Genomic DNA, 27,126 nt, shown 5'->3' with positions numbered 1-27,126 from the left:
TTAGAGGGTACAGTGTGTGGCAACATTATATGAATTATTGTTTTCATATAGAGGATCAGACTCCACTGTCATAGTGAGGAGCCAATGCTGTCTGGGTGTCAAGTTCTGCATAAAGAAGATTTAGCTGGAACAAGTCATGGTGGTATGTACAAGCTGAATTAGATATGGAAAGACTATAGAGAAGACATTACCTGTAGTCACTGATATCATTGTGTATTCCCCTCACTATAGAGAAGACGTCACCTGTAATCACTGATATCATTGTGTATTCTCCTCACTATAGAGAAGACGTCACCTGTAGTCACTGATATCATTGTGTATTCTCCTCACTATAGAGAAGACGTCACCTGTAGTCACTGATATCATTGTGTATTCTCCTCACTATAGAGAAGACGTCACCTGTAGTCACTGACATCATTGTGTATTCTCCCCACTATAGAGAAGACGTCACCTGTAGTCACTGGTATCATTGTGTATTCTCCTCACTAGAGAGAAGATGTCACATGTAATCACTGATACCACTGCCTAATCCACTCAACAATATAGGAGTCCAAGCTCAAAGACTGCAATTTATCGGGTCTTCTATTTGGGACAGTGTCAGAATCCTTACTAAAATCTAGATATGCGATGTCTACTGCCCCTCCGCAATCTGTTATTTTAGTCACCCAATGAAAACCAATAAGATTAGTCACATGATCTCCCAGAAGTAAACCCATCTATTTTCTCTTCTTGCAATCCATGGGATTTTAAATGCTCCACAATGCTATCCTATAGTAGGGTTTCCATTAATTTTTGATAGTACACTCATAAGCTATTTTAATAACTTTTAGTGTATCCCATCAGGCCCCTGTGACTTATTTGTCTTTACTTTAGATAGCTGACATATAACCTCTTCTACTTTCCATGAAGTCTTCATATCCCTTTTGTTCATAGAAATGTGTTCATGTGCTACAGGAATGTTCACGGCACAGTTCTGTGAATTATCTGAAGATTTTAGGGTTGCATGTGATGGCAGTGTCATGGTATAAGGATGTGTAAATATGTACAGGGTAAAGGAAGCCGGATTCATAGAAGAGATGTCAGGAGACTTCTTGTTGCTCTGCAGAAGGATTGTCCCTATTCTATACATAGGAATGTACATAATGCTACAATACAAAAGGTGTTTCAGGCATTCCATTATTTATAGATTGCATATGTTCTTAGCTAATGGACATATACAGTGTTACTTAGCCCATATAAAGAGCTCAGAATGTGACCTCAGGCAATGCCTTATGATCTTCAAAGTTTATCTGAAAGTTGTCAAGGTTTCATGTTGAGATCACAAGTCAGGCATGTTTCAGACTCCAAAAAATTGTATGTATCCATTTCAGATAATAATTTATGTTACATTTTCATGACAGAAATGTGTCTAAAATATAAAGTCTATAATAAATCAAACATTCTATGAGATAAGAATAAAACCCACAAAGGAATTTGTAAATTACCCTACCATGGCTCCAGTGCCGGTTCCTACGTCTCTCCTGTCGGGCAGTGGGGTCTCAGGTGTTTGTGACAACAGCTTTGTGATGCTACCACCCTGCCAATCGGGGGTTCCATGAACCAGGCTAATCAGAGGAGGAGGCCTCCTGGAGTCCCCATAGTTTCTTTGGTCTTTGCTTGTAATTGTGGCTTGTCCTTGACCAGCATTCCTTATTGTATATTGCTAGATAGTGTTTCTGGCCTCCTTGAATGTGACCTGACCATTCCTCTGCCCAGTAAGTCTGTACTGCGTTGCTCACATGTTGCAGACCTTAGTCCATCGCACCCTGCTTGCATGTTTGTTTGTCTTGGCTATCCTTACTGGTGTTCTGACATTGGCTTGTTTTACGGTTAACCCTTGGCTTACATTTTTCTTCCTTTCTTGCCCTACTGTTACCGTCCTTTTCTTGTCTGACCATCCCGATTCCCTTGCACTATTCAAGAGTAGGGAACATTGTCCAGTTGGAAGTCCGATATTGAGGGCGGATTGTCAAGTAGGCTGGGACAAAGGTTGTGGGGGAGATCAGGGCTGCACTTTTTCCAGCTCAAGGTGACAGGTGGCTTTTTTCTATAGTGGATTATTAAAGCGTGCACATGTACAGTATATGTATAATAAATTCTTATTTAAAGTAAATGTGTTGCTTAGTTTTTCTTTACTGGTTAAAGACAGATACTAAACACAGTCTTTTTTTCTGATTTACTAAGCTGCTTTTATTAACATTTAGTGATTTGCTTTACAGAAAGCCCTACAGACAGAGGAACAATGAACATTTCATTCCCTATTCTTTTTATGGAGCACATAAAGTAGTATTCTGGGATCTAAGCTTTTATCCCCTATCCAGAGGGCAAGAGATACAATATCTGATTGCGGGGGGCCCACCGTTGGGAACCCCCGTGATCTCCCTGCAGCACCCGCATTGTATGCAGGGCTGCTTCTCCAGTGTTGGAAACTTCCGGATTTTCGAGACTGGAGACGTGATGTGCCATCACGCCCCCTCCCATAGACATGAATGGAGGGGGCGTAGCGTGACGTTACGTCTCCAGTCTCGGAAACCCGGAAGTTTCTGACACTGGAGATGCAGCCCCGCATACAATGCAGGTGCTGTGGGGAGATCACAGGAGGTCCCAATGGAGGTCCCCCCCCCCCCCCCCCCCGTGATCAGACATTGTATCACCTATCCTCTGGATAGGAGATAAAAGCTTAGATCCCGGAATACCCCTTAAATCATGGTCTGTGCAGGGGTCATTCTACAGGAAAGGGGAAGCTGAGCTCCTATTTTGTCTTTTCTATCTACTGGAGACACCTTTCACTGTAATACTGTACTCCTCCCTTTCTAGCTGCCTCCTCCTTATCATCATAGACCGAGCAGGACATCACAGTTTAGTTTCATGCCTTGTAGCCAGACTAAAAAATATAAAGATTTCAGGATTTCTATTTTTAATATAGAAAAGGTGCCAATCACTGGAACCTCCACCAATCACAAAAATGGGAGTCTCTTTGTGTTCTAAATTATGAAATGCAGGTCAATGAATGTGCACTACTGTCCCCTTCACTCACTATGTTGAGTACAGATCTTATCAGTGGAAGACTCCGTAGTAAGACCTACACCATTCCCCAACCTATGGATAGGTGATAAATTATAATCTTGGGTTAACCCCTTTAAGCTCATTTCTGAGCAGGGCTGAAGTGTTTGGGTGTTCTCCTCATCATGCACAGTAATCCTTAATACAAATAAGCCACCAAAGCCAATTTACACATTCCTTTGTGGACTTTTCTATGAAGTTAAGGTTTATTATAGACATTTCCTGTATATTTTCTCTTATTTTAGACACAATTCTATCTGGAAAATATAACAAGAATTGCTCTCTAGACACATATCATTTTATGTCAGAAACACATCTGATTCATGAACTAACATAAAACTATAACCACTTTGAAGGGGTACTCCGGCACTGAGACATCTTATCCCCTATCCAAAGGATAGGGGATAAGATGTCTCACCGTGGGGGTCCCGTCACTGGGGACCCCTGCTATCTTGTATTTGCCTCCCACCTGTTTGAGCTTCACGCCGCGGTGCCAGATCATTTAGTGTATCATGTAGAGTATTGTAGAGTATTGTGACGTCACGACTCCGCCCCCGTGTGACGTCACCCCCTGCCCCGCTATGCAAGTCTATGGGAGGGGGCGTGATGGCCGTCATGCCCCCTCCAATAGACTTTCATAGCGGGGGTGACATAACACGGGGGCGGAATCGTAACGTCACAATACTCAGGCCCCGTGGTCGCCACCTGGCTGTTTGTGAGCTGGCACCGCGGCATGAAGCTCAAACAGGTGGGTGGCGAATACAAGATAGCGTGGGTCCCCAGCGACAGGACCCCCGTGGTGAGACATCTTATCCCCTATCCTTTGGATACGGGATAAGATGTCTCAGGGCCAGAGTACCCCTTTAAAGTAAACTCTGAAAATCGTAAGACATGGCCTAAGGTCACATAATGATCTCTTTAGGCCTCGTACACATCTGCATTGGAGGCTTCATTTGGGGCCAGAAAACAAACCAGAAGGTCCATGGCACAACAGATACCGACAAATCCTATTGACTTTAGTAGGGTCGAGCTAGTTACCGTCTGGTGTTCAGACAAAAAAAATATTGGGGGGATATTTATCAAAACCCGCGAAGAAGCAAAGTTGCCCATAGCAACCAATCAGATCACTGCATTCATTTTTCATAGGCTGGGACCCCCCCCCCCCCCCGATCTCCCTAACGGGGCGCTGCCATAAGGGCTCATGGTGTTTGTAACGCTGCAGATGTCCTTTAAAGGGATACTCCGCCCCTGGCATCTTATCCCCTATCCAAAGGATAGGGGATAAGATGTTAGATCGCCGCGGTCCCGCTGCTGGGGACCCCGGGGATCGCCGCTGCGGCACCCAGCCATCATTACTGCACAGAGCGAGTTCGCTCTGTGCGTAATGACGGGCGATACAGGGGCCGGAGCAGTGTGACGTCATGGCTCCGCCCCTCGTGACATCACAACCCGTCCCCTTAATGCAAGTCTATGGCAGGGGGCGTGCCGGACTTGTATTGACGGGGGCGGGCTGTGACATCACAAGGGGCGGAGCCGTGACGTAACGATGCTCCGGCCCCTGTATCGCCCGTCATTACGTGCAGAGCGATCTCGCTCTGCGCAGTAATGATAGCGGGGTGCTGCAGCAGCGATCCCTGGGGTCCCCAGCAGCGGGACCCCGGCGATCTGACATCTTATCCCCTATCCTTTGCATAGGGGATAAGATGTCTAGGGGCGGAGTACCCCTTTAAGAATGTAAGAAGTAAGCTGATTGCTGATTGCTATGGGCAACTTTGCCTCTGCACAGGTTTTGATAAATCTCCCCTATTGCTTGCAGCATTTTTTGTCCACTCAGGTTCCACTTAGCAACGCAGACAGCCTTACATAGGCTTAGTAAAATGACATAAGTTTATTATTAAAGAACACATGTAAGTTATTGAGAGTGATTTTCAAAAAATATATATTTTATATATTTTTTTTAGATTTTTACAATACCTGATACATTTAGCTAGTACTGTATGTGTATATCACACTATTGTAGTCTACTATGATCTAGATGTCCTTCTTTCACCAAGATGATGCTGAAACCATCTGCCTAAATGTGTGCCCAGATTTATTTACATAAAGCTTCATAAGTGTAGAGCAACTTCTTATATATTTTGTGTTTAAATTGTAATCTGTTACTATTTCTTTTCAATGGTTTTTATTGAAATTTCAGCATAGATAGAACTCGTCGGTAAAAATAGAAAACAACCAAATCTCTAGATTAATATCTATAAGAAGAGCAAATCCACAATGACGTGTTAACATCTATAGATAAGGGGAAGATTCTGCATCTACAGATGTTGATATAAAACAGTGTCGTGGGTCACACTTCTAGAAAAAATATAAATCCAAGAAACATAGACAAAGAAAATATTTAAAGGGGTTATCCGGGAAAAAACTTTTTTTTATATATCAACTGGCTTCAGAAAGTTAAACGGATTTGTAAATGACTTCTATTAAAAAATCTTAACCCTTCCAATATATATGAGCTGCTGAAGTTGAGTTGTTCTTTTCTATCTGGCAACAGTGCTCTCTGCTGACATCTCTGCCTGTCTCGGGAACTGTGAGTAGAAAAGTTTTGCTATGGGGATTTGCTTCTACCCTGGACAGTTCCCGAGACAGGGGCCATCAGAGAGCACTTAGACAGAAAATAACAACTCAACTTCAGCAGCTCATAAGTACGGAAAGGATTAAGATTTTTAAATAGAAGTAATTTACAAATCTGTTTCACTTTCTGGAGCCTGTTGATATATATAAAAAAAAAAAAGTTTTTTCCTGGATAACCCCTTTAACAGAAGTAACCATGGCAAAAATGGAAACCAATGTTTCAAGATCTCTGCGAGCCGTCTCTGGTTCTACACTCACAGAATACTGTAAAGACTTTCACATCTTAAGGTTTGGTGCAACTGTATCCAGTTATACATGAGCTTTGACTCTTTTTACTGGAGGAAATATTAATTGTATCCTCCACCACAATTTTTATGGTGTATAAATGTGCCTCAATTTTTTTCCCCAACTAGGGTTCTGAGGAACTGTCCTTGTTATCCAAGATGACAGCAATAGCTTGCATTCCCATGGCAAAATGGCTGGAAATTCCTGGCCTAGAGTAATTTTAATAGATCTACCCACAATAGGAACAATTAAAAACAATTAAAACATATTTGCGTTTTTCATCAAAATGTGGCCACATGCTTTTCTTTTAGTCTTAAAGGGATACTACTGAAGTGTCCCAGTACCGTACCCTGTATGTTGTCCCCAAAGTCAGAATTACAACGTTCAGGTAGGGTCCCCCGGTTAGGACAGCCCCTAGTCGCCTTTTTCTTTTCTAATTTTGTTATGTTTAAATGTATATAATTAATATAATGTATATTAGTATGCTTACCTTGGTAGCGTTGCAGGACCTTCAGTCATGTGACTATGTTAAATCCTCTATAGTATGTTGGAGGACCTTTGGAGGTCCTTGGGTCACATGATTACCCATAACTCCTTGTACAGATAATTGACAGACGTATTGGACCAATAAGCTTAAGGCCAGCCCCTGCCCATATAAGGGAGCTGCAGCCAATGATCACTCTCTTGGGTTCCGGACTATCAGAGAGGACAGATCCGTGCAACTTGCAAAGACAACCCTAGGCCTGAAGCCTCAGCGTGAACTCAAAACGTGAATCTTAAACTGAATCCCCGCTAAAGCTAGCGTGACTGCTGGACCTCAACTAAATCCTCTAAATCCAGCGGAACAGTGCATATCAGTCTACGGACTCTAAACCGCTTAAGGTCCCAACCATTGTCAATATCTAAGAGACTTTGCCTGTATAGAGACTGTTCCGGTTATAAAGCTTGCATCAGTAAAAGTTCCGACTGTTTTCAGCAAACTCTCCGGTTGTGGACATTCAATTATTTCATACCTCCCTATCGCTCTTGGGAAGGGTGGCGGTAGGACAAGCATTATAGAGGAGCCCTCACCCTGGCGTCACGAGAAGAAAGGGTTAAACAGACCCCATTAAAGTATCGCACAGCTAAACCCCATATACCCTACACCCCAAAGCTACCACACTACGCTGCCCCTGCGTTGGGAACATTTTGTTCTGAATGCTTGGAGCGGGTGGCGGGGGGTCATGACGTCACGGCCCCGAACCTCGCGATGTCACACCACACCCCTCAATGAAAGTCTATGGGAGGGGGCATGGCAGCCGCTACGCCCCCTCCCATAGACTTGCATTGAGGGGTGTGGTGTGACGTCACGAAATGTTCTCAACGCAGGATCAGCGGAGTATCCTTTTAAGACTAAAAGAAAAGCAGTACCCCTTTTAGATACAAGAGAAGTAGAGTCAACTTACTGCCCATCTGATGGAGAGGCCTCATCATTAACATCCTCTGGAGATTGCCCCTCACTGCCGGGGTAATGTTGTTGCCGCTCTCGTCTACGCCTCTCCCTGGCAGCCTCCTCCTCATCTTCCACACTCCACTGGGTGGTCAGTCTGATGAACAAATTAAGAATACAATGATTTAAAAAATTCCAAAAACTTCACTTCTGGTACATTTCAGAACCAATAGTTATTCAATAACCAAAGCATTGGTCTCATAGGAGAACCAGTGAGGACTCGAGGGTGTTAAGCAACTTTCCATCTCTTGCTTTCCAGGGACTGACGTGCTGCTTAGTGTAGAAATATATCCAATTGCGTAAGTGTTCCAGTGCCTAAATACTACACATGTGCATGGGGGGAAGGGAGTCCTGACAAAATCATCCTTTACTTATTTCATGAATACGAAAGTTGAAGTATAGTTGTTTTTTTTTTCAAGCTGAAATCCTAAATGGGCCTCCTCCCTAAATTCTGACCTTAAGATCCAAACTGTAGGTGTGGAAATAGGGATTTGGGGTTGGAAGCTGGACAGCGGTGACATTAGATGTGTCCCTTCCACACCCTGTCCACTCCCAGGAATGTGTGACTTCTGGCATTGTACACATGTGTCTTCCCAAGCTTCTGCATCCTGCTGACCTCTGACCATAACATCAAGGATGGCTGACAATACGCCCCCACCATGATATCATGGCTCTGCTAGTATGACATATATCTCTAATGGGAATATAGTATTCAAGTCAATATGTACAATATCTGGGTGTGTAATATGCAGAGGTTTGTCACTTGGCATTACTTGTATTATGTACAGATTTACCCAGAGTCCGAGGAAAACGGGAAAACTTGACATACGCAAAAAAAAAAAAAACAGTCGTAAGCGTTAAAATACAAACTCATCTGCACTACATCTGTGCATTGTTTCCAATTCAAACTACTTCAATCTACTTAATCATCAGGAAGACGAACAGATTATTGTTCTTGCTGATGGGTTCTTGCCAGTGGATCATCTGCGACTTCTGCCAAAAAATTTGGCATGGTACTTGTAAAGAATGTGTTAATATACAGGGCTTGGTGAAAGACAGGCATAGTGATTGCTGTTGTTGGATGGAAAGTAGGATGGTCCACTGTGGCTTGTACAGACAATTAAAGGGGTTACTTTTTTTTATATATCAACTGGCTCCAGAAAGTTAAAACAGATTTATAAATTACTTCTATTTAAAAAAAAAATCTTAATCCTTTCAGTACTTGTGAGCTGCTGAAGTTGAGTTGTTCTTTGCTGTCTAAATGCTCTCTGATGACACGTGTCTCGGGAACCCGCCCAGTTTAGAAGCAAATCCCCATAGCAAACCTATTCTACTCTGTGCAGTTCCCGAGACAAGCAGAGATATCAGCAGAGAGCACTGTTACCAGAGAGAAAACAACAACTCAACTTCAGCAGCTGATAATTATTGAAAGGATTACGTTTTTTTTTTTTTTTATAGAAGTAATTTACAAATCTGTAACTTTCTGGAGCCGGTTGATAAAAAAAAAAAGTTTTTCCCTGGAATACCCCTTTAGTAGCCTATAGTAGCTTATCCTAACAAAGGAGAAGGCTACTGGGAAGGGCTTACATGTAACCATCTGCACCCTTAGGTACCTCCATAGACCACCATATACCACTACAGTAGTTGCCAAATAATATGCTGCTATGCTTTATAGTAAACAATGGCCCATTAGAAGGCTAGAGGGTCCTCCAGTGCATCTTAGTTCTGATGTTATAAAGGGGCCCAGTCACTGACCAATGTGGTCAAGCAGTAAACAGTCCGACATGATAGAAGCAACAATGTTTACTATGCAATTAAATGCGAACATTAATTGGCTCTGTTGGAGGTTGGGACCTCACAAGCATTTTTCATGGGGGCCCATGGCATCCCAGGGTGATGATGAATAAGCACAACAAGGTAACATTTTATGTGATCACTCTACTTCAAGAAATACTCACAGGAGAACACAAGCCCCCTGAGAGCCAATTCACAGGCAAATAGTTGTCATTTTTACTGGAGTTTTCCTTTAAATCAGAAAGTGACATTGTTTAAATCCAGTTTTATGTTTAACATATGTTTTAAGAATTTTTGGTGATTTTTTTTTTATATATATTTTTCTTTTTTAGTATCTATATTTTAAAATAATCCTAATATCTTGTAGTTTTAATTTTGGCCACTAGGACTTAAACTAAGCTGAGATTTCCTGTTCTATCTAAGATGATGATAAGGAGGAGGCTGCTGGAAAGTGATCAGTATAGCATTACAGTGAAAGGTGACACCAGTAGATTGAAAAGATAATAGATGAATCTCACAGTTTAGCCTCCCCCTCCCTGTGAAATTACCTCTTCAAAGGTTATAGAGCATACGCAGATACCTTCCCCATTCATATGAATGGGACAGTTCCTGTCTAGTGCTGTAAAGCATATCTCTAAATGCTGTTAGAAACAGCTGATGCAATATGGCAGCCCCCATAAAAATGTACAAACAATAAAATAAAAAATAAATCAGAAAATAGAAACCAAATAGAATTTTATTTTTCAGTATCTAATCCTAATCTTGGTTACACCACAATGGAGCCATATTACTACAGCTTTTTTGAACAAAATAACACATATACAGTTAAAGAGTACCTATCATGAACTCATCTGTCCCTACCCCCCCCCCCCCTATCTGTCCCTGACTCTAACCCTACCCATTATTTTTTTTCCTACCTTTATAAATTCCTTGTTAGTTACTCAGTTTTGCTGCCTCTGTGAGAGAGGAAGAGGGGAGTGGCCAAGCAGGCGTGACATCAGCTGAAGCCTGGCAGGGCTCACTTCGGCCCTTCTTCTGCGGGCACTGAGGGGGGGGGGATATCACTGCCTATACAACCCCTTTGACTGCCGCAGTGGGCCGGCCTACCTGTCCTAAGCGCTGTAATCCAGCGCTGCGATCCTGCTTGTAATCGGCAGCGGTGGGGTGGTTGCTTTGTGTGGGCGACACAGTGTCGGGCGCTGCAATCCTGTATCGGGCGCTGTATTCCTGCGGCACTGTGGGGTGGTTATTGTTATAACTGGCAGGCACAGCAGCCGTCCTGCCTGCCTACTGTCCATGCACAGCGCTGCTCCTGCCTGTCTGATTGACCTGTCTGAGTGTCTCGGCTGCACTGAGAGTTTGAACTTATGCTGCCAGGCCGGCATGAGTCCGAAATCCATCAGTCAGGACATGTAGAGAGACCCCTAGTGGTCAGTTTTTAAAAGTACAAAAAATATATATAAATATACATTTTTGTTAATCACATGGTATTAGAAAGTTGTTTCTTATGCATTGATCAATTTTTTTTTTATATTTTGTTAATTATAGGTACTCTAAACTTCACATAAAATATCAAAAAGATCTTCTAGGGGGTGGTGTTCTCGAAGAATGCATAAAGGAAGAACTGAAAATGTGTCAGAAAATCCAGGCTGGGTGAGGAGGCGGTCTTCTCAAAGAGGTTTCACTGTATGTTGTAAGACATTAAAACTGGGGTATCTATGTGCAAAATAGGTATGCCAATACATATTAGCTTGGAATAGAGTTATATAAAATGCAATATTGGTGATAATAGCCGATATTCAACAACACAGATTTAGATGGCAAAACTAATGCTGGCCATAGACACTAGTGGATAGTCCATCTGTTCATGATCAACTGATCATCCAGAAGATAAACTCAAGCTGACACCTCACCCATGTCATACAGTAAGGCCCACTGGCCTGTGTCCCACATAAACACATTCACTTGAAAAGTACCAACTGTATAGTTCATCTCTATTGGGTCATGCTTCAAAATCTTCCCCCGTTGTTAGTGGTAACATTATAATCATAACAATAAGTTGACATATGGAACACAGCAAATGTTATTTCCGAAAGAATCTTTCCATGGAAAAATTATTCTCATTGTCGGAAATATCTTTTGGTGTATAACCTCACGACCAAATCTTTACATCTCTGACATGATTTCAACCAATTGGTAGCTCTAGTAGCACATGATGCATGGCTGGGTTTAGTGGGACTATGTTACAGTGAAACTTCTTTGAGAAGACCACCTAAAATTGCAATAAAACGTGGTCTTCTCAAAGAAAATGGGCCCTATGCATATTGCATGGCAGACACACAATCTGGTGTGGATAAGGGATGGTCTTCCCAAAGAGGTGGTCTTTTAGAGAGGGTTCACTGTATATGTAAATGATCAAAATCTTAGAATCCGTTGTATTTAATGATAGTCTGACCTGCTTAAAATTTTCCCCTCCGACCACCAAGATTGCTATGACAGTAGAATGTAAATTGTGATCAGGAGGTATACGATGTAAGAAATTCTGGGATTTATTTTACTAGGATAGGAATATTTTGAACTTGGCAAGATCCATACATGAGATTATAGAGCTCGTAGTGTTGTCTTTATACTGTAGAGTTCATCACTCATCTACGCTCAGTCTAGTATAGTGTGCATTGGTGAGCAGATTACTGGAATATTTCCAACACATTTATCTTTGATATCTAAGAGGGATGACAAAGAGATTATGGCTGTCTAAACAGACCCTCCAGTGTCACTCCATCACTTCCCATCAATCCTCGCCAGACATCACCACCACTTAGAGATTCCTGAACACATGAATATGCACCATAAATAATACATATGGTCTAAAAGTCCCTAAGGATCTCATTCATTGTCCCGCAATCCTACCACCAAACTGTTACAATATGCCCCACCCTATAAACCCGATATCTATATGTCTAAGCATGTGTCCGTATGGACTCTTAGGTGCCCATGCTTAGACATATAGATATCGAGCCCATGACCGCTACCTCAAATTCCTTTACATCCTCCTCACGTCCCCACACTTGTATTCTTCCTTCCTCCTTACTTGTATTTCCTTATTATCTCCAACAACACGTTGCTTCCCATGCTCACAGACAAATTCCTTCTCTGCCCATTCATTCTACGCCTGCTGTGAATGAACTGCGGCCACTTCATTACATACAATTGTACACTGCACACTAATGCTATGTTGATCAGAGGGCTATTGTCCTACTCTCCTTCACCTGGAACCTTTTCTATTAACCCTACTGCATTTACAATTTTGCTTCCCCCCCCCCCCCGTATGAAGCCATTGATAGATACAGCATATTTTTTTCATCAATAACATTATTGGTCTTGTTGCAATTCTATGCTCCTAAAATTGTCCACTGACAATCCTGCATCGGTATTCGTCAAGATTAACAAATCGTTACCATGGTGATTAAACAGTTAAATATTGATCAACATTTTGAGATATCAAATACATTGTAAAATGGTTTGATATATAGTATATAACAGACCAGATTGGTACCAATTATAGATGGGACTATTACGATTGTTGGCAGAGCTCACACTGATGGTACCATAAGAAGAATAGACATGTCTGTGACTACATTTACTCACTTGAGTAGATTCTGTAGGTTCTTTTTGCTGTCTCTTCTCAGGAGTGATGTGGACATTGTGGCTCAGCCTGATGTCTTCTCAATCCTCTTTTTCTGCTAATCCTTTGTATCCAGAGCTCTATGACTCCCCTCCCACTCCACACCTTCCCACTATCAGCCCCTCTCTGATCAATGCTGCTCTTATGAGTTTATGAGAGTCTCCTGGGTCATTGTTCGTCTCTATGTGACTTGTCTTCGCTCTAGTCCTTCGCTCCTGTTTTCCTTTCTCAGGAAGTTTGAGCAGCTGCCTGCCCTCCTTTTGTTTTCCAGGCTTGCTCTCTCTTTCTCTCCCCCTCCTCCTGTGTTGGGAAGTCAGGGGGAGATGATATGAGGTAAGAGGAAGCTGGACCCTCCCTGCCCCTGCATTTGGGGAAGGGGAGGGGGGGGGGGTGACAATATGTCTCTGAATCCCCCCCCCCCAGACACTCTCAGGGGGAGTCCTTGTATCACAGCAACTGCATTTTCCTAGATACTTGTCCACTGCTCTGGCTGTGGAGGATTCTCATTTCTCCCAGCTCAATATTGTCTCTTATGTCCCTTTGCAGCAATTTCTTTCGGTTTTTCCTTGTTCTTGTCAGGAATGCAATCTCTACAAGATGAGACATACGGCTGCATTGTAATATCTCTGCTATTGTTCTTTCTCCTTCGTGTTGTTTACACACCGTTTGTTATTTTGTAACGGTTTCCTCCTTAGAGCAGGATAAGAGACCTCACGCCTTTCATTTGGGTATGTTCACACTGCGGAATTGTAGCTGAATCTCCACTCGCGGAATTCAGCGAGCGGAGATTCAGCCTGGCAGCTGGCGGCGGCGGCAGGACCGCGTGGCACTGCACCATCACCATTGACGGCTATGCAGTGCATCCGGACTTCCGCGCAAAGAATGATCATGTTCTTTCTTTGCGCGGAACAATTTCCGCCGCTGAAATTTCGCAGTGTGAACGGGTCTCGCGGAAGACCCATTCACACAGATGCTAACGTTCACTGTGCGGAATTTTACTTGTGGAATTCCGCTCGCGGAATTCCGAGGGGAATCCGCAGTGTGAACATACCCTAAATTGGTTTGTATTACTTGGGGGAGATTTATCAATACCTTGTCCAGAGGAAAAGTTGCTGAGTTGCCCATAGCAACCAATCAGATCGCTTCTTTCATTTTTGAAGAGGCCTCGGAAAAATGAAAGAGGCAATCTGATTGGTTGCTATGGGAAACTGGTTAACTTTTACTCTGAACAGGTTTTGATAAATAACCCCCCCTTAAGTCTATATATAGAAATAGATGTATGTGATGATAATCATTGTAATAGCACAAACATATTCCGAGGAGGGTCAATGGACAAACAAAATCAGACATTACATAGTAACACACTAACAATTTATGACAGAAAGAACAATGGCCCATTAGGCTTTCAATAGCTGGTAACAATAATTTCTTCAATCCTTCCTTTACACATGCACACTCAACTTGGTTAAAGGGGTACTCCACTGCCCCAGCGTTCCGGACATTTTGTTCCGAAGGCTGGGTGCAGGCTGGGTGGGTCATGGCATACCGGCCATGCCCTCTTGACGTAACGCCACCCTCCCCTCAATGCAAGTCTATGGGAGGGGGTGTGGCGATTGCCACGCCCCCTCCCATAGACTTGCATTGAGGGGGCATGGCGTGACATTACGAGGGGCATGGCCGTGATGTCACGACCGACGCAGCCCGCACCCAGCATTCGGAACAAAATGTTCCGAAGGTTGGGGTAGTGGAGTACCCCTTTAAGCAAGCATATGGGAATAAGCTGGTGTCATATATGATGTCAGCTCATATACCTTGAGAACAAAACAATTGGTCATTGAAGTTCAACATGCCCAGTCCTTCTTTTCTCTAACAAAATCTGTCAAGGGAGACTTGGCACTCCTGTATATGTATAAGATAGTCACGTTCAACCAACTTTTGCTCTTATGTGTATGACCAATTTCTGAAGTAAAATGGCTTGAACCCTATGGTGGTCCAGCCATGTTATCACCTATTAGAATCATATCCGGCCAAGAAAGTCAACACATCACCTGATACACCAACAGACTGGTTGTAAGAATGCAACTCTCATAATTCACTTCATATGGAATCCCTTTAAAATTTCAGAGTTCTGTTTTAAAGTGATAATGTCATTGTTTAAAAAAAAAATTGACGTGACATGCAGACTCAATGATGTATAGACCGTAGTTGGGCCCTTCTCCTGCAGTGAGTCAGAGCGAAGGTGGGAATTCATGTGCGAGTCTCAGCACTGACAGACCAAACATTTTAACATGTCTGCATATGACATGTCAAATGTTTTTAGAAATAACTTATCACCTATGCACAGGGTAAGAAGAACTTCTATTTTGTCAAATTTCCTAATATTTAAAAAAAAAATAGAGAAAAATCAAGCTTTTCTTGGCACTGGTCCAACTGGTTAGGAACTCTGACAAGATTCTGTCCAAAAGGTGTTTTATTAGCACTTAAAACAACGCATTTCTGGTCCGAAAAGGACCCTTCCTCAGGAAGGGTCCTTTTCGGACCAGAAACGCGTTGTAAGTGCTAATAATACACCTTTTGGACACAATCTTGTGTCAGAGTTCCTAACCAGTTTGACCAGCGCCAAGAAAAGTTCGATTCTTCTCTATTGTCTACCCACCGGACTAGAAAAGCTAATACCAGATGAGCCACGGCTCATATATTTTAGATGTCTTCTTAGGTGTTGTGCTGTGAGCGAAACCCTACTCAGTAAGTGGATTTTAACCTACTACATCACTGTGAACCAAACGTACTTCACCAGGGGCGCAAATCGCTGTCCTCTTTAAGGTACCATATTTAATATAAAAGTAATATTTACATATCTAAAGCATCCTGTAAAATACTGTTACATTCCAAGACGAGTGACTAGTAGTGAGACATAGTGCCGCTCAGTGACATCACTTTCACCCTCGACAGTTTTTGAAGTTTTTTTCCCCCTAAAGGCAGAAATGGCTGGGAGCACAGCTGGACGGTGGGATGTGACTCATATCAACAATGAATCTTGTTTTACAGTGAAAAAAACAAGTATTGTAACGAACATATCTTACTGTGCTAAAGGAATATTCTAGGATATGTAAGAGTCACAGCACGACATCATATCGACTAATATGTCATGAAAGCTATAATACAATTGTCAGGACAGTTACAAGAAAAAAACATTAAAATTATTAAACTGATTAGTCCTGGATTCTGTGGTTCTAGAAAATGCAGTATATATAAAATATTTAGAACATGTAAAGGTAGGATAGATCATCAATATCAGATCAGTGGGGGTTTGACACTCAGCACCCCCACAAATCAGTTGTTTGGCTGTGCTGGCATACACATTGAATAAGAGCTGGAAGTAGACGGCACTGTACATTGTGTAGTAGCCATGCTGGGCTACTGGTTAAATTCACTTTAATGGGAATTGAGCTGCAATAAACCAAATATGGCCACTACACAATGTATTGTGCTGTCTGCTCCAGTGAACAATTGATTGACAGGCAAGATGGGTGGCCAGATGCTGCACACTGACTTCTAGTAAAGTTCATTATAGGTACATACCCAGACACCTTATGACATGTATCCAGAGGTCAAGGACTTCCTAAATTGTGCTACATACACCCCCCCCCCCCCCCCAAATCTCCCTCAAACTTGCACGGGCTGACAGGGGGCTCACCAGGTTAGCAGGATGGCCATGCCATACATGACACTACCCAGAGAGATTACTATCCTCAATTGGCCTGGATTACTTCACCTATCATCCTCGTGGTTAGTGGTCACCATACTACAGTGTTGCTCTATGGGTGCCGCACTTTTTATTTTTCGGCAGGAATATCTGTAAACCAAATAAGTATACAAAAGCATGGAGGGATTGGAGGGATAGCTGTCTGTGCCAACCAGCTTTAACCTCTGAAATTACATTTCTAGTAACCAGAGAAATGTTGAGGATGTGTGGCAGTATTCATTCCTCACTTATTTCAATATTAGATTTTAATCAAAATTTGACTAAAAACCTAAATAACACTCACTACTCCTTTCCTGCTCTCTGCCTCTTTCTAAAGATCATAGGAAATACGTAGATGACGATAACACGGAAAAGTGTCTTTCTAGCACAATACCAGATGTTTCACCCCTCGGGTCAGGTGTCTAGATCATATCTATTGGTGCTTTCATGTCTGGAAAAAATTACATGAACATTTGTATACAAATTTTTGCTTTATTTATTAATATCCGTATACATTACATTTCTTTTTAGCTGGCATTTTATAGTCATATGACAGATAACTACAAAGCTATACTATAGAGCCAGAAGCAAACGTCTGAACATTAAAGTTGGTAAAAGGTGATATGACCATATATATATATATATATATATATATATATATATATATATATATATATGGGCAAATATGCTGTTTTTGTGAAAAATATCCTATATCACATTACAGTGGTCCCTCAACATACAATATTCATCGGTTCTGAGACAAACATTGTATGTATAGTCCATAAGTCCATGAAAAAGTGGAAAGAAAAATATACAATACTGTACAGTGTTATTATGCTTTAAACGGTGTCAGTATTGAGAACAGCAGTGTTTCCCAACCAGGGTGTCTCCAGCTGTTGCAAAGCTACAACCTCCAGCATGCATTGCGAGTCAGTATTCAGTTTACAATGGGCTCTGAGAGCCCATCGTTAAAATGGGAAACTTGGGGCCATTTTAGACCCCAATAGTGTTCAATATGTTTTTCTAACCACATTGATGAAGATCTTTTCTGTAGCATCAGCTGGATACATGTAGTTCAACTTCCCCATAATATTTATATCCCAAACTAATGTTGAAACACCAGGCAACGGTTACAGTTTCAGGTCAACAACATGTAACTGGGGAAGTAAAAAAATAGCTACAATATAGGATCTTAGTTTTACAGAAACTTTAATCCTTATGGGTGGGTACATAATGGTTAATGTTAAGAGATGATGAAGCTGAAGAAAGGAATTGTTTATTCAAGGTGCTTATTAGTGTTGAGCGCGAATATTCGAAATGCTAATTTTTACTGCGAATATCGGCCCTTTGCAATTTTGCTAATATTTAGAATATATATATATTCGTAATGACAAATATTCCTTTTTATGCGAATTTATGCGAATATCGGCACTTCCAGACTTGACACTGATCCCTCCCTTCATATATGTGAAAGATATAATTGTGCGTGCGGACTATGCAAAAATTTCATTACGAATTTTCGCATGGGAAAAAAAAAAAGAACGAACATAGCGAATATGAGAATTTCGCCAGCATAGTACGAATATTCGTCCATATATTCCTGAAATATCGCAAACTCGAATATGGCCCCTGCCACTCATCACTAGTGCTTACCGTATTTTTCGCCCTATAGGACGCACCGGCGTATAAGACAGGTGCAAAATCTAAAAAAATAAAGATTTTGAACCCAATAGTGGTCTTCAACCTGCGGACCTCCAGATGTTGCAAAACTACAACTCCCAGCATGCCCGGACAGCGGTTGGCTGTCCGGGCATGCTGGGAGTTGTAGTTTTGCTGGACTATGTGCCGCTATATTGGGCGTTGTAGTTTTGCTGGGAGTTGTAGTTTTGCTGGACTGTGTACCGCTATATTGGGCGACCTAGGCTGTGCTACCCTGTTGTGTGCCTTCTACCTATCTGTCCGCCCCTTCTTCCTACAATGGGGGGGGGGGGGGCTCTCGGAACAAAGCAAAGAAAACTAAAGTGGTGGCTGAATCTGCTAGGCATTCCTCTGATGATGAAGTGTCATCTGATGATGGCTCGCTGCAGTCTTTTGGCCCCTTCCAGTGAGGCTCCGGTGCTCAGACTCCTATGGCCTCTAAAGTGTCAGCTCATGCGGCCAAAGCGCTCAGTCAATTTTGCAGATCTCAGGGCTGCCCTGGACGTGAGTCTCCTGATCCATCTATGTCGTCCTTTGAGGGCCCTACTACCTCTCCGCAGCTCCTTTCTCCTGCTCGGTCGCAGTATAATGCTGCGGATATTGACTTGAAGTTTACTGAAGTGCTAGCGGCTATTACTACGTGCCAAACCATAATGGTCTCCAAGGTGGACGAGTTGAAACCGGATTTTGTTATCCTCTGGCACGAGACTCAAAAACTCCGGGAACGCACCACTGAATCGGAGAGACATATCTCAACCATTGATGATATACTTCAACCTATCCCACAACAGATTGCTACCTTGCAGAGGCAGGTGAAGGGGGTGGTTGAGAACCGCCTGAGAAGAAATAATATCCAACTGGTTGGTCTCCCTGAGAAGACGGAGGGGGCTGATGCAGTTGCTTTCCTAGAGACTTGTGTGGTGTCTCGGTACCGTATCCTATCCGGTACCTGCGTATGTGGGTCCACTTAGCCAGAGTCTCTAGGACATCAGGGTCCCCATTGTCTAGTTCACCCCTGGTCACCTCTCATCTAGATAGTTATTGAGCTAATGGTTTATTTAGGATGCATGTAAATATGATTGTATAAATGTCTATAAATAGTTAATTACCTGTATACAGCGCAGCAGGACCTGCGGATCACGTGATCGGGAAAACTCTATGGTTTTTGCTTTAGGACCTTTGGAGGTCCCTGTGACGTATTCTATCCATCACTCCTTGTAACGGTGAGTGACAGTTACCGGGACCAATCCAAAACGGCCCTGCCCATATAAGGGAGGGGCGGCCATTGCTCTTCCTCTTTGCTCCTGCGCTCCTGACGAGGAAGGACCTATACAGCTATCTCCCGCAGTGAGTTAGGTCCGAGCCTTGCGGCAACGGCTGATCGACTCTACATTGACCGTGTATCAATCCCTAAGCACTCTGCATGATCACCGGACCTTACCTATCCCCTAAATCCGGATGGATCTGCAAATATTACCCTAAATTCAGAGACTAAAAGTCAAGGTCCGCAACAACTGTCAGTCATTCCTGAGACTGTTATTGTGCATTGGATGTACCGCAAGCCTTTCAGTAAAGTTTGTTCAAGTTCAAGTACCTTGTGGACCTTCAGTCATTTTGTGTATGCACCTATTGTTACTGGGAAGGGCGGCGATAGGCCGGAGAATTACCTCAGCATACTAGCCCTCAGCCTGGCGTCACGAACTATAGGGTTAACATTAACCCCTCATTTACCGAAACAACACCCCAACTACCATACAACCCCCCAAGGGCTACCACACTTGGCTCAAGGACATTCTTCCTGCAGATACATTCACCCTGTACTTCTCTGTAGAACGAGCACACATTTAATTTCAAGGACAGAGATGCCATCCTGAGAGCTGTGTGCATTAAGGGTGAAGTTCTCTTCAACAGCAGCAGAGTGGCGTTTTATCCGGACTTCTCAGTGGAACTTTGCAAGCAGAGGATGCAATTCAATGAGGTCCGGCAGCGTCTACGTTCCAAGGGATACCAGTACACCATGTTGTTTCTGGCTCGCTTGAGGGTGGTGGATGGATCTTCGACCAAGTTCTTCACATCTCCGGCTGAGGCCCTGCAGTGGGCGGACGCTGCTCCCACCTGACTGAACTGATCCTTGCAGTGGGACCTATTTACCCTTACCCTGCCTTAGTTAGTCTAGGTAGATAGGGTGCTCGTGTTTAGGATCACCCTAGGTTCCTGTAAGGTTCTCTTTTAGGGGGTCTAGCCTTAGGTGAGTTGGCCATTCCAATTAGTTATTGTTGCTGGGGGGATGTGTTTTGCAGTTACTTACTCAGCTAATTCAAGTCTTTTTCTCCTAACTGTTAGCATTTAGGGTATAGGTCTGCACTTGGTTCCTTTAGTGTTAGACAGGGTATTGTTGGGAATGTTTTATTTGCTGTTTTTTCAGTTTATTTTTTATTTTTGTGTGTGTCCTGTTTGTCTGTGTGTTTGCTGGTTGTGTGCTCTGGAACCCTCCCTCTTCCATTCTTTCTATCCCTTATGTATTCCCCTGCGTTTCCTTTTGATTTCCGCCATGATGGGGTCTCTTAAGATTGCAAGCTGGAATTAACTCCAAGTTAAAGGGGGGCCCTATGCCTTGATTTTGTCAAACGTCATTCTCCCTGCTTGATTCGTTTGCAGGAGACACATGTTACTGGCCAGAAGGTGCTGTCATTGAAGCGGGCATGGATTGCGAAGGGGTATCATGCCACTTACTCTACTTATGCGAGAGGGGTTTCTGTGCTAGTATCTAAATCTCTTCCCCTGGAAGTGTCTCAGGTAGTCTGTGATCATTTCGGGAGGTTTGTGATTCTGCATTGTTCCCCTAGATCTTTCCGTTTTACATTGGTGTCTGTCTATGTTCGTCCTCTGTTACGTATGAATGTATTGGATGTTATAACTGCCAAGTTACTCAATTTTCCCTCTGATCCTGTTCACTTTATAAGGGATTTCAATGCTGTTCCTGATCCATTGGTCGATCGCACCAGTGCTGTAGAATCGGGCTCCTCTGTCCTCACCTCCTGGCGCCTGGCGTTGAATCTTACAGATGTGTGGAGGTGGAAATATCCGACTGATAATGTTTTCTCCTTCTCTCCTCTGTGCACAAATCTTTCTCGGTAATAGACCTAGTCTTTGCCTAAATGGATCTTCTGCCTATGGTGGAAGATATACTGTACACCAGTGGGATGATCTCAGATGACTCAGCTATTGTTCTTACCCTCTCTGTGGGTCCCTGTCCTTCTAAGCTCTGGAAGATGCACCCTGATTGGCTCCAGTCTGAGGCAGTTACTGAGACGGTAGAGGTTGCTCATGATCAGTACTGGGCTCATAATTGAAATCATCCTGATCCTTTGCTTCAATGGGATGCCTATAAGGCTGTGGTTAGAGGTGCTTTCATTGCTGGGGTGGCAGGTCAGAAGGCTATTTACTTGGCTCGGGAGCAGTCCTTGCAGTCTGAGGTCAGTAGATTAGAGGCAGAGGTGGTCCATGACCCTTCCCCTGATGAGGAGCATGCTTGGGCTATTATTAGGGCATTATTAGTGGTTCAGCAAGACAGAGTTCAGAAGAGGCTGTTAGATAGGGAGGCTGCTCTCTTTTAATTTGGGGTTAAAAATGGGAAATTGCTTATCTAGCGAGGGAGAGTCGCCCAGTGGCCTCTATTCCTTGTATTCAGGGTGTGGATGGGTCTCTTGTTTCTGATCCTGTAGCTATTAACAGGGTGTTTCAAGACTTCTATAGTGATCTTTATGCTTCTCGCTCTCCTGCTGTCCCGGACAGCTTGCTTTCCGTCTTACATAGTCATGTCCCTCTCACCCTTACTCCCTCCCAGCCTTCGGCTCTTGATGATCCGTTCTCTGCTGAGGAAGTTTCTCAAGCCATTAGGGACCTACCACTCGGCAAGACTCTGGGATTGGACGGTATGGTTGGGGAATGGTACCGGATGAACAAGGAGAAGTTGATCCCCCTCCTTTTACGTTTGTATAATTCTGCTATTGAGACGGGCTCCCTCCCTGTATCTATGAGAAAGGCGTTGATAGTGGTTCTTCTCAAACCTGGAAAGGGCCCCAGTAGACCTGATTCTTATCGACTTATTTCCTTGCTTAACATGGTCATTAAAATTATGGCCAAGATTTTAGTCAACAGACTAAATCGAGTTGTCTCTTCCCTCGTTCACCCTAACCAGTCAGGGTTCATGCCTGGCAGGGTGATGGACATTAATGTCCGCAGCCTACAGCTTAACATTGCAGTTGCGGAGGGTGACGTTACTCTGGGTTTTGTAGCCAGTTTGGATATATATAAAGCCTTTGATTCGGTGAGTGGCAGTATTTGTGGTCTCTGCTGAGGGTTTTCCGTTTTGGACCTGTTTTCCGTTCATGTGTTCGTCTTCTCTATGACCAACATAGGCTAGAATCAGTACAAACTTGAATGTGTCAGCTTCATTCTCCCTGGGTAGAGGTACTCGACAGGGCTGTCCTCTTTTGCCACTCCTGTTTGCTCTGGCAGTTGAACCATTGGCAGCAACCATTCAAGCCTCCCCCAATATTCACCATATTTGGGGTTCTTTGGTGGAGAAGGTGTCCATGTACACAGATGATACCCTAGTTTATCTTGCGGATGTGGAGGGTTCCCTTAGGTCCTTATTTGCCCTTCTGGACCAATTTGGCTCCTTTTTGGGCCTACTGGTCAATCCCACTAAGTCCTCTCTCATGCCACTCACTCAGAACACAGTCCTCCCACCTATTCTGTTCCTTTACAGGTCATTGATGGGTTTCGTTATTTGGGTATACAGGTTTCTGCTTCCTTATCTGACTATTTCTCCTTGAATCTTGAACCTCTTCTTTCCCTAACTGAGTCTAAGCTTTCCTCCTGGTCTTCTCTCCTCTTGTCTCTCTCGAGCAGGATTAACATCTTTAAAATTGTCTATCTTCCTAAATTTCTTTATCTTTTTCATTTTTAGCCTATTATTCCTCCTAAATGATTTTTTCATTGTTTAAATTCTGGTCTGAGGTCCTTCTATTGGCAGGGTAAAGCTCCTAGATTGAGTCACGTTCTTCTTCAGGCGCCTAAACATCAAGGTGGCTTGGCAGCCTTGAATCTCTATGATTATTTCCTTGCTTCGCAGTTGGTGTACGCAGCCTAGTGGATCAACCTGGATCTCTCCAACGTGGCTACGGCCTTGGCGGGTGCACTGATGGGTTCCTATGAGTCTCTCACTAATACGCTGTATAGGAGCCTTGCGTCCTCCTCTCTCCCAACTCGTTGCGCATGACTGCTGTGATTTGGTCAGTGGTGTCTAGCTGTTTTCCCCAGCCAGTAGTCTCTCCCCATGCACCCCTGTGCGCGAAATCACATTTTCCTCCCCTGCAGGGGTTGGAGACAGCTGGATTTTGGAGCTCCCATGGAGTCAAATTTGCCTTGCATTTGTTTGGGGAAGGTCACTCCTTTCCTTCCTTTTCTGACATACTGGACTGCTTTGATGTCCCCAGTAGTACCTTTTTTTAGATATCTGCAGCTGAGAACTGAGGTACGGGCACAATTTGGCTTCCTGGAAGTTACTCCTGTTTTTAATAATGTGGAGTTGCTCCTGGGTACCACTGATCTTGTTAAACCTCTCTCACAGTCGTATGCTCTCCTTCAATAGGTGGGTCCTAGTACTTTTGATATTGCTTATGTGAAGTAGATTCAGGATATTCCTATGCTCTCGGAGGATATGTGGAAGGAGGTGGTCCGGACCTATTACTCTACTGTTGTCAGTGCAAGGGACTTATTAATCCAGTTTCGTTTTATCCTGCATTTCTATTATACACCAGTTAGGCTCAAAAGAATTGATGTTTCCCCCTCAGATGCCTGCTTTAGATGTCAGTCTGAGGTTGGCACCCTTTTACATGCTATGTGGGAGTGTGTCTGCGTGGTCCCGTTTTGGAGAGAGGTAATGGTTTTTTTTATCAGAGGTTTGTCTTTTGGGCCTAGTTAATGGTTTGGAGATGGGCTCCCATAGGTGCCTGCTGAACAGATTTTTGTTATTTTGTGCCCGTAAGGTGCTTATCATGGCATGGAAGGATCCTGTGACCCTTTGTCTCGTTGGAAAGCAATGGTGAATAAATATGTCCCCTTATATCAATCCCTGTATTCTAGTAGGAAATGCCCTAAAATTGTTTACAAGGTTTGGGTACCCTGGCTTTTGACTGGGGAATCGGATGTTTCTCTTGTTGTATTATTACTAAAAACTTAAGTAAATACTTAAAAAAACAAAACTTTTCACTATGCTTTGGACATCTGTGCATTGAAGGACAATTGGCGCAGCATGGGATACACAAGACTTGTGGGAGACAGAAGGCAAACATTATGGGAACCAAACTTTGAGAATGTTTACTGAGATTTGTTAATTTTGTAACAAATACACAAATCCAAGACAAATCTTAAGTAAAGTGCAGGTCCAGATTTGTGAACCCATGAAATCTTAAGTTCCAGCGTGGGTAGACACAGGCCACGCTGGGTGGTACAGTTGCCAAGGCAACTGCACCCTCCTCAGCAAAGTTCCATGCATGTGTACTTTTCTGATGAACAGGACTCATGCACTGAACTTTGTTGAGCGTGGTATGGTTGCCTCGACAACTGTACTGCCCAGCATGGTCTGCGTCTCCCCACGCTGGAACTAAAGATTGTGCCGGCTCACAACTTTGGACTTATTCTTTAATAAATAAAAATGGTGGCTTTGTGAACATCCCTCAAACACATTAAGTTAGTAAAATAATACAATATGTTTTCAAGTAGGGGGAAAAAAAATTTCACTCAATATTGAAAAAAATATCACCTTGTAATTTGAATTTCTACAACAAATCCTATAAACAAAGGACAGACCTTACGGAGCTGTGGAGCTTGGCTAAGTGATGAAATACATGGGGGGAGATTTATCAAAACCTATCCAGAGGAAAATTTTCTGAGTTGCCCATAGCAACCAATCAGATCGCTTCTTTCATTTAAAAGGCCAGTGAAAAAGCAAAGAAGCAATCTGATTGGTTGCTATGGGCAACTCCGCAACTTTTCCTCCGGATAGGTTTTGATAAATATCGTGAACAAAGGAAAGTGTTGTACAGCTCACAGACGTGAGATAGCAGTTTAACTGTTATATCACATCTGTGAACTGGACAACATTTTCCTTTGTTCAAGTTGTACGCTATGGGAGGTGGCCCGCTCAGTCCGAGCTTCAGCAATTGGTCGGTGAGCTGAGCTACGTTATTTTCTTTTTGCTATTTGTTATATCTCCCCCATGGTCTCAACAAGAGGGTTGACAACAGAAGCAATGGAATAGATTATAAAATTCTTTGAGATGGAAATCCAACATAGAAATCAGCAAAAGATGTTGGTTGTTTTCCAGTCAGCTCTGTGTAAACTTTGGACAAAATGGGGAAAATTATCAAAGGAAAACATCCGGGTAGACAAAGAAAGAAATCAAAGCATCAGGACAGAAAACAACATGTTAAAATAGGAAGTGCAACATCAAACATGGCTGGAAGTCTAGGTTTATGACAGAACTGTAAGAAATCAACTGAATTAAATGGGATTTACATACAAAAAAAATACAACAACACTATTACAGTAACATCTAAACAAAAGAAAAAAAGGTTACAGGGAGCTAAAAGAGAAGAATGATGAATGTGAAGGATTGGATGAGAGTAATATTCAGTGATGAATCACAAAGCTGCATTGGCCAAGGAATTAAGGCTGGAACATTTGTCTGGCTCTGTTCTAATAAAATATAGATGACAGCTGAAAAGAACGAATCACATTTCCCCTTCCTTTATGAGATGAGGTTGGATGTCAGGCAAAGAACCAGAAGAAATGGTGGTCATTACCATTATCAACAGCCATTACACAGGTGGACATAGAGATTGTAGACGCTTTTCTCATTTCAATAATAGAAAACTAGTTTGGTGCTTATTAAGTTGTTGTTCAGGATGATCGTGCATTTTCTCTTAAGAGCCAAGACCATTACAGGTTTTTCTTTTTCCACCAAATAACATGGTCAGCAAACATTCTGGATCTCAATCCTTAAAGTGTACTTTCCGTTACTTAAAAACTTTTAAAATAATATAAATAATACCATTATACAGTGGGGCAAAAAAGCATTTAGTGAGCCACCAATTGTGCAAGTTTTCCCACTTAAAAAGATGAGAGAGGCCTGTAATTTTCATCATAGGTATACCTCAACTATGAGAGACATAATGAGAAAAAAAAATCCATAAAATCACAGTCTGATTTTTAAAGAATTTATTTGCAAATTATGGTGGAAAATAAGTATTTGGTCACCTACAAACAAGCAAGATTTCTTTCTCTCACAGACCTGTAACTTCTTCTTTAAGAGTCTCCTCTGTCCTCCACTCGTTACCTGTATTAATGGCACCTGTTTGAGCTTGTTATCAGTATAAAAGACACCTGTCCACAGCCTCAAACAGTCACACTCCAAACTCCACTATGGCCAAGACCAAAGAGCTGTCGAAGGACACAAAAAACTAAATTTTAGACCTGCACCAAGACTGAAGACTGAATCTGCAATAGGCAAGCAGCTTGGTGTGAAGAAATCAACTGTGGGAGCAATTATTAGAAAATGGAAGACATCCAAGACCACTGATAATCTCCCTCGATCTGGGGCTCCACGCAATATCTCACCCCGTGATC

At 42.8% G+C, this 27,126-nt stretch overlaps 1 protein-coding gene across 2 annotated transcripts in view; it reads right to left on the bottom strand.

The window, feature by feature from the left end:
* Positions 1–27,126, bottom strand: part of LSP1 (lymphocyte specific protein 1) — a 107,043-nt gene that overhangs the window by 31,014 nt on the left and 48,903 nt on the right. Inside the window, exons 1-2 of one of the 2 annotated variants that reach the window (XM_056526855.1) lie at positions 12,950–13,284; positions 7,464–7,604 (exon numbers count right to left, since the gene is read on the bottom strand). In XM_056526855.1, the coding sequence (XP_056382830.1) occupies positions 7,464–7,604; positions 12,950–13,005 (197 nt within the window). In that variant the 5' untranslated portion in view covers positions 13,006–13,284. Of the gene's footprint in view, positions 1–7,463; positions 7,605–12,949; positions 13,285–27,126 lie in introns of those variants that run through there. The other variant, XM_056526854.1, reaches the window with a different exon arrangement.

The sequence above is a fragment of the Hyla sarda genome, chromosome 6, assembly GCF_029499605.1.
Source record: "Hyla sarda isolate aHylSar1 chromosome 6, aHylSar1.hap1, whole genome shotgun sequence".
In the NCBI taxonomy this organism is placed as follows: Eukaryota; Metazoa; Chordata; class Amphibia; order Anura; family Hylidae; genus Hyla; species Hyla sarda.
Note: the sequence above shows the minus strand (reverse complement) of the source record. Positions and strands in the feature narration are given on the sequence as shown.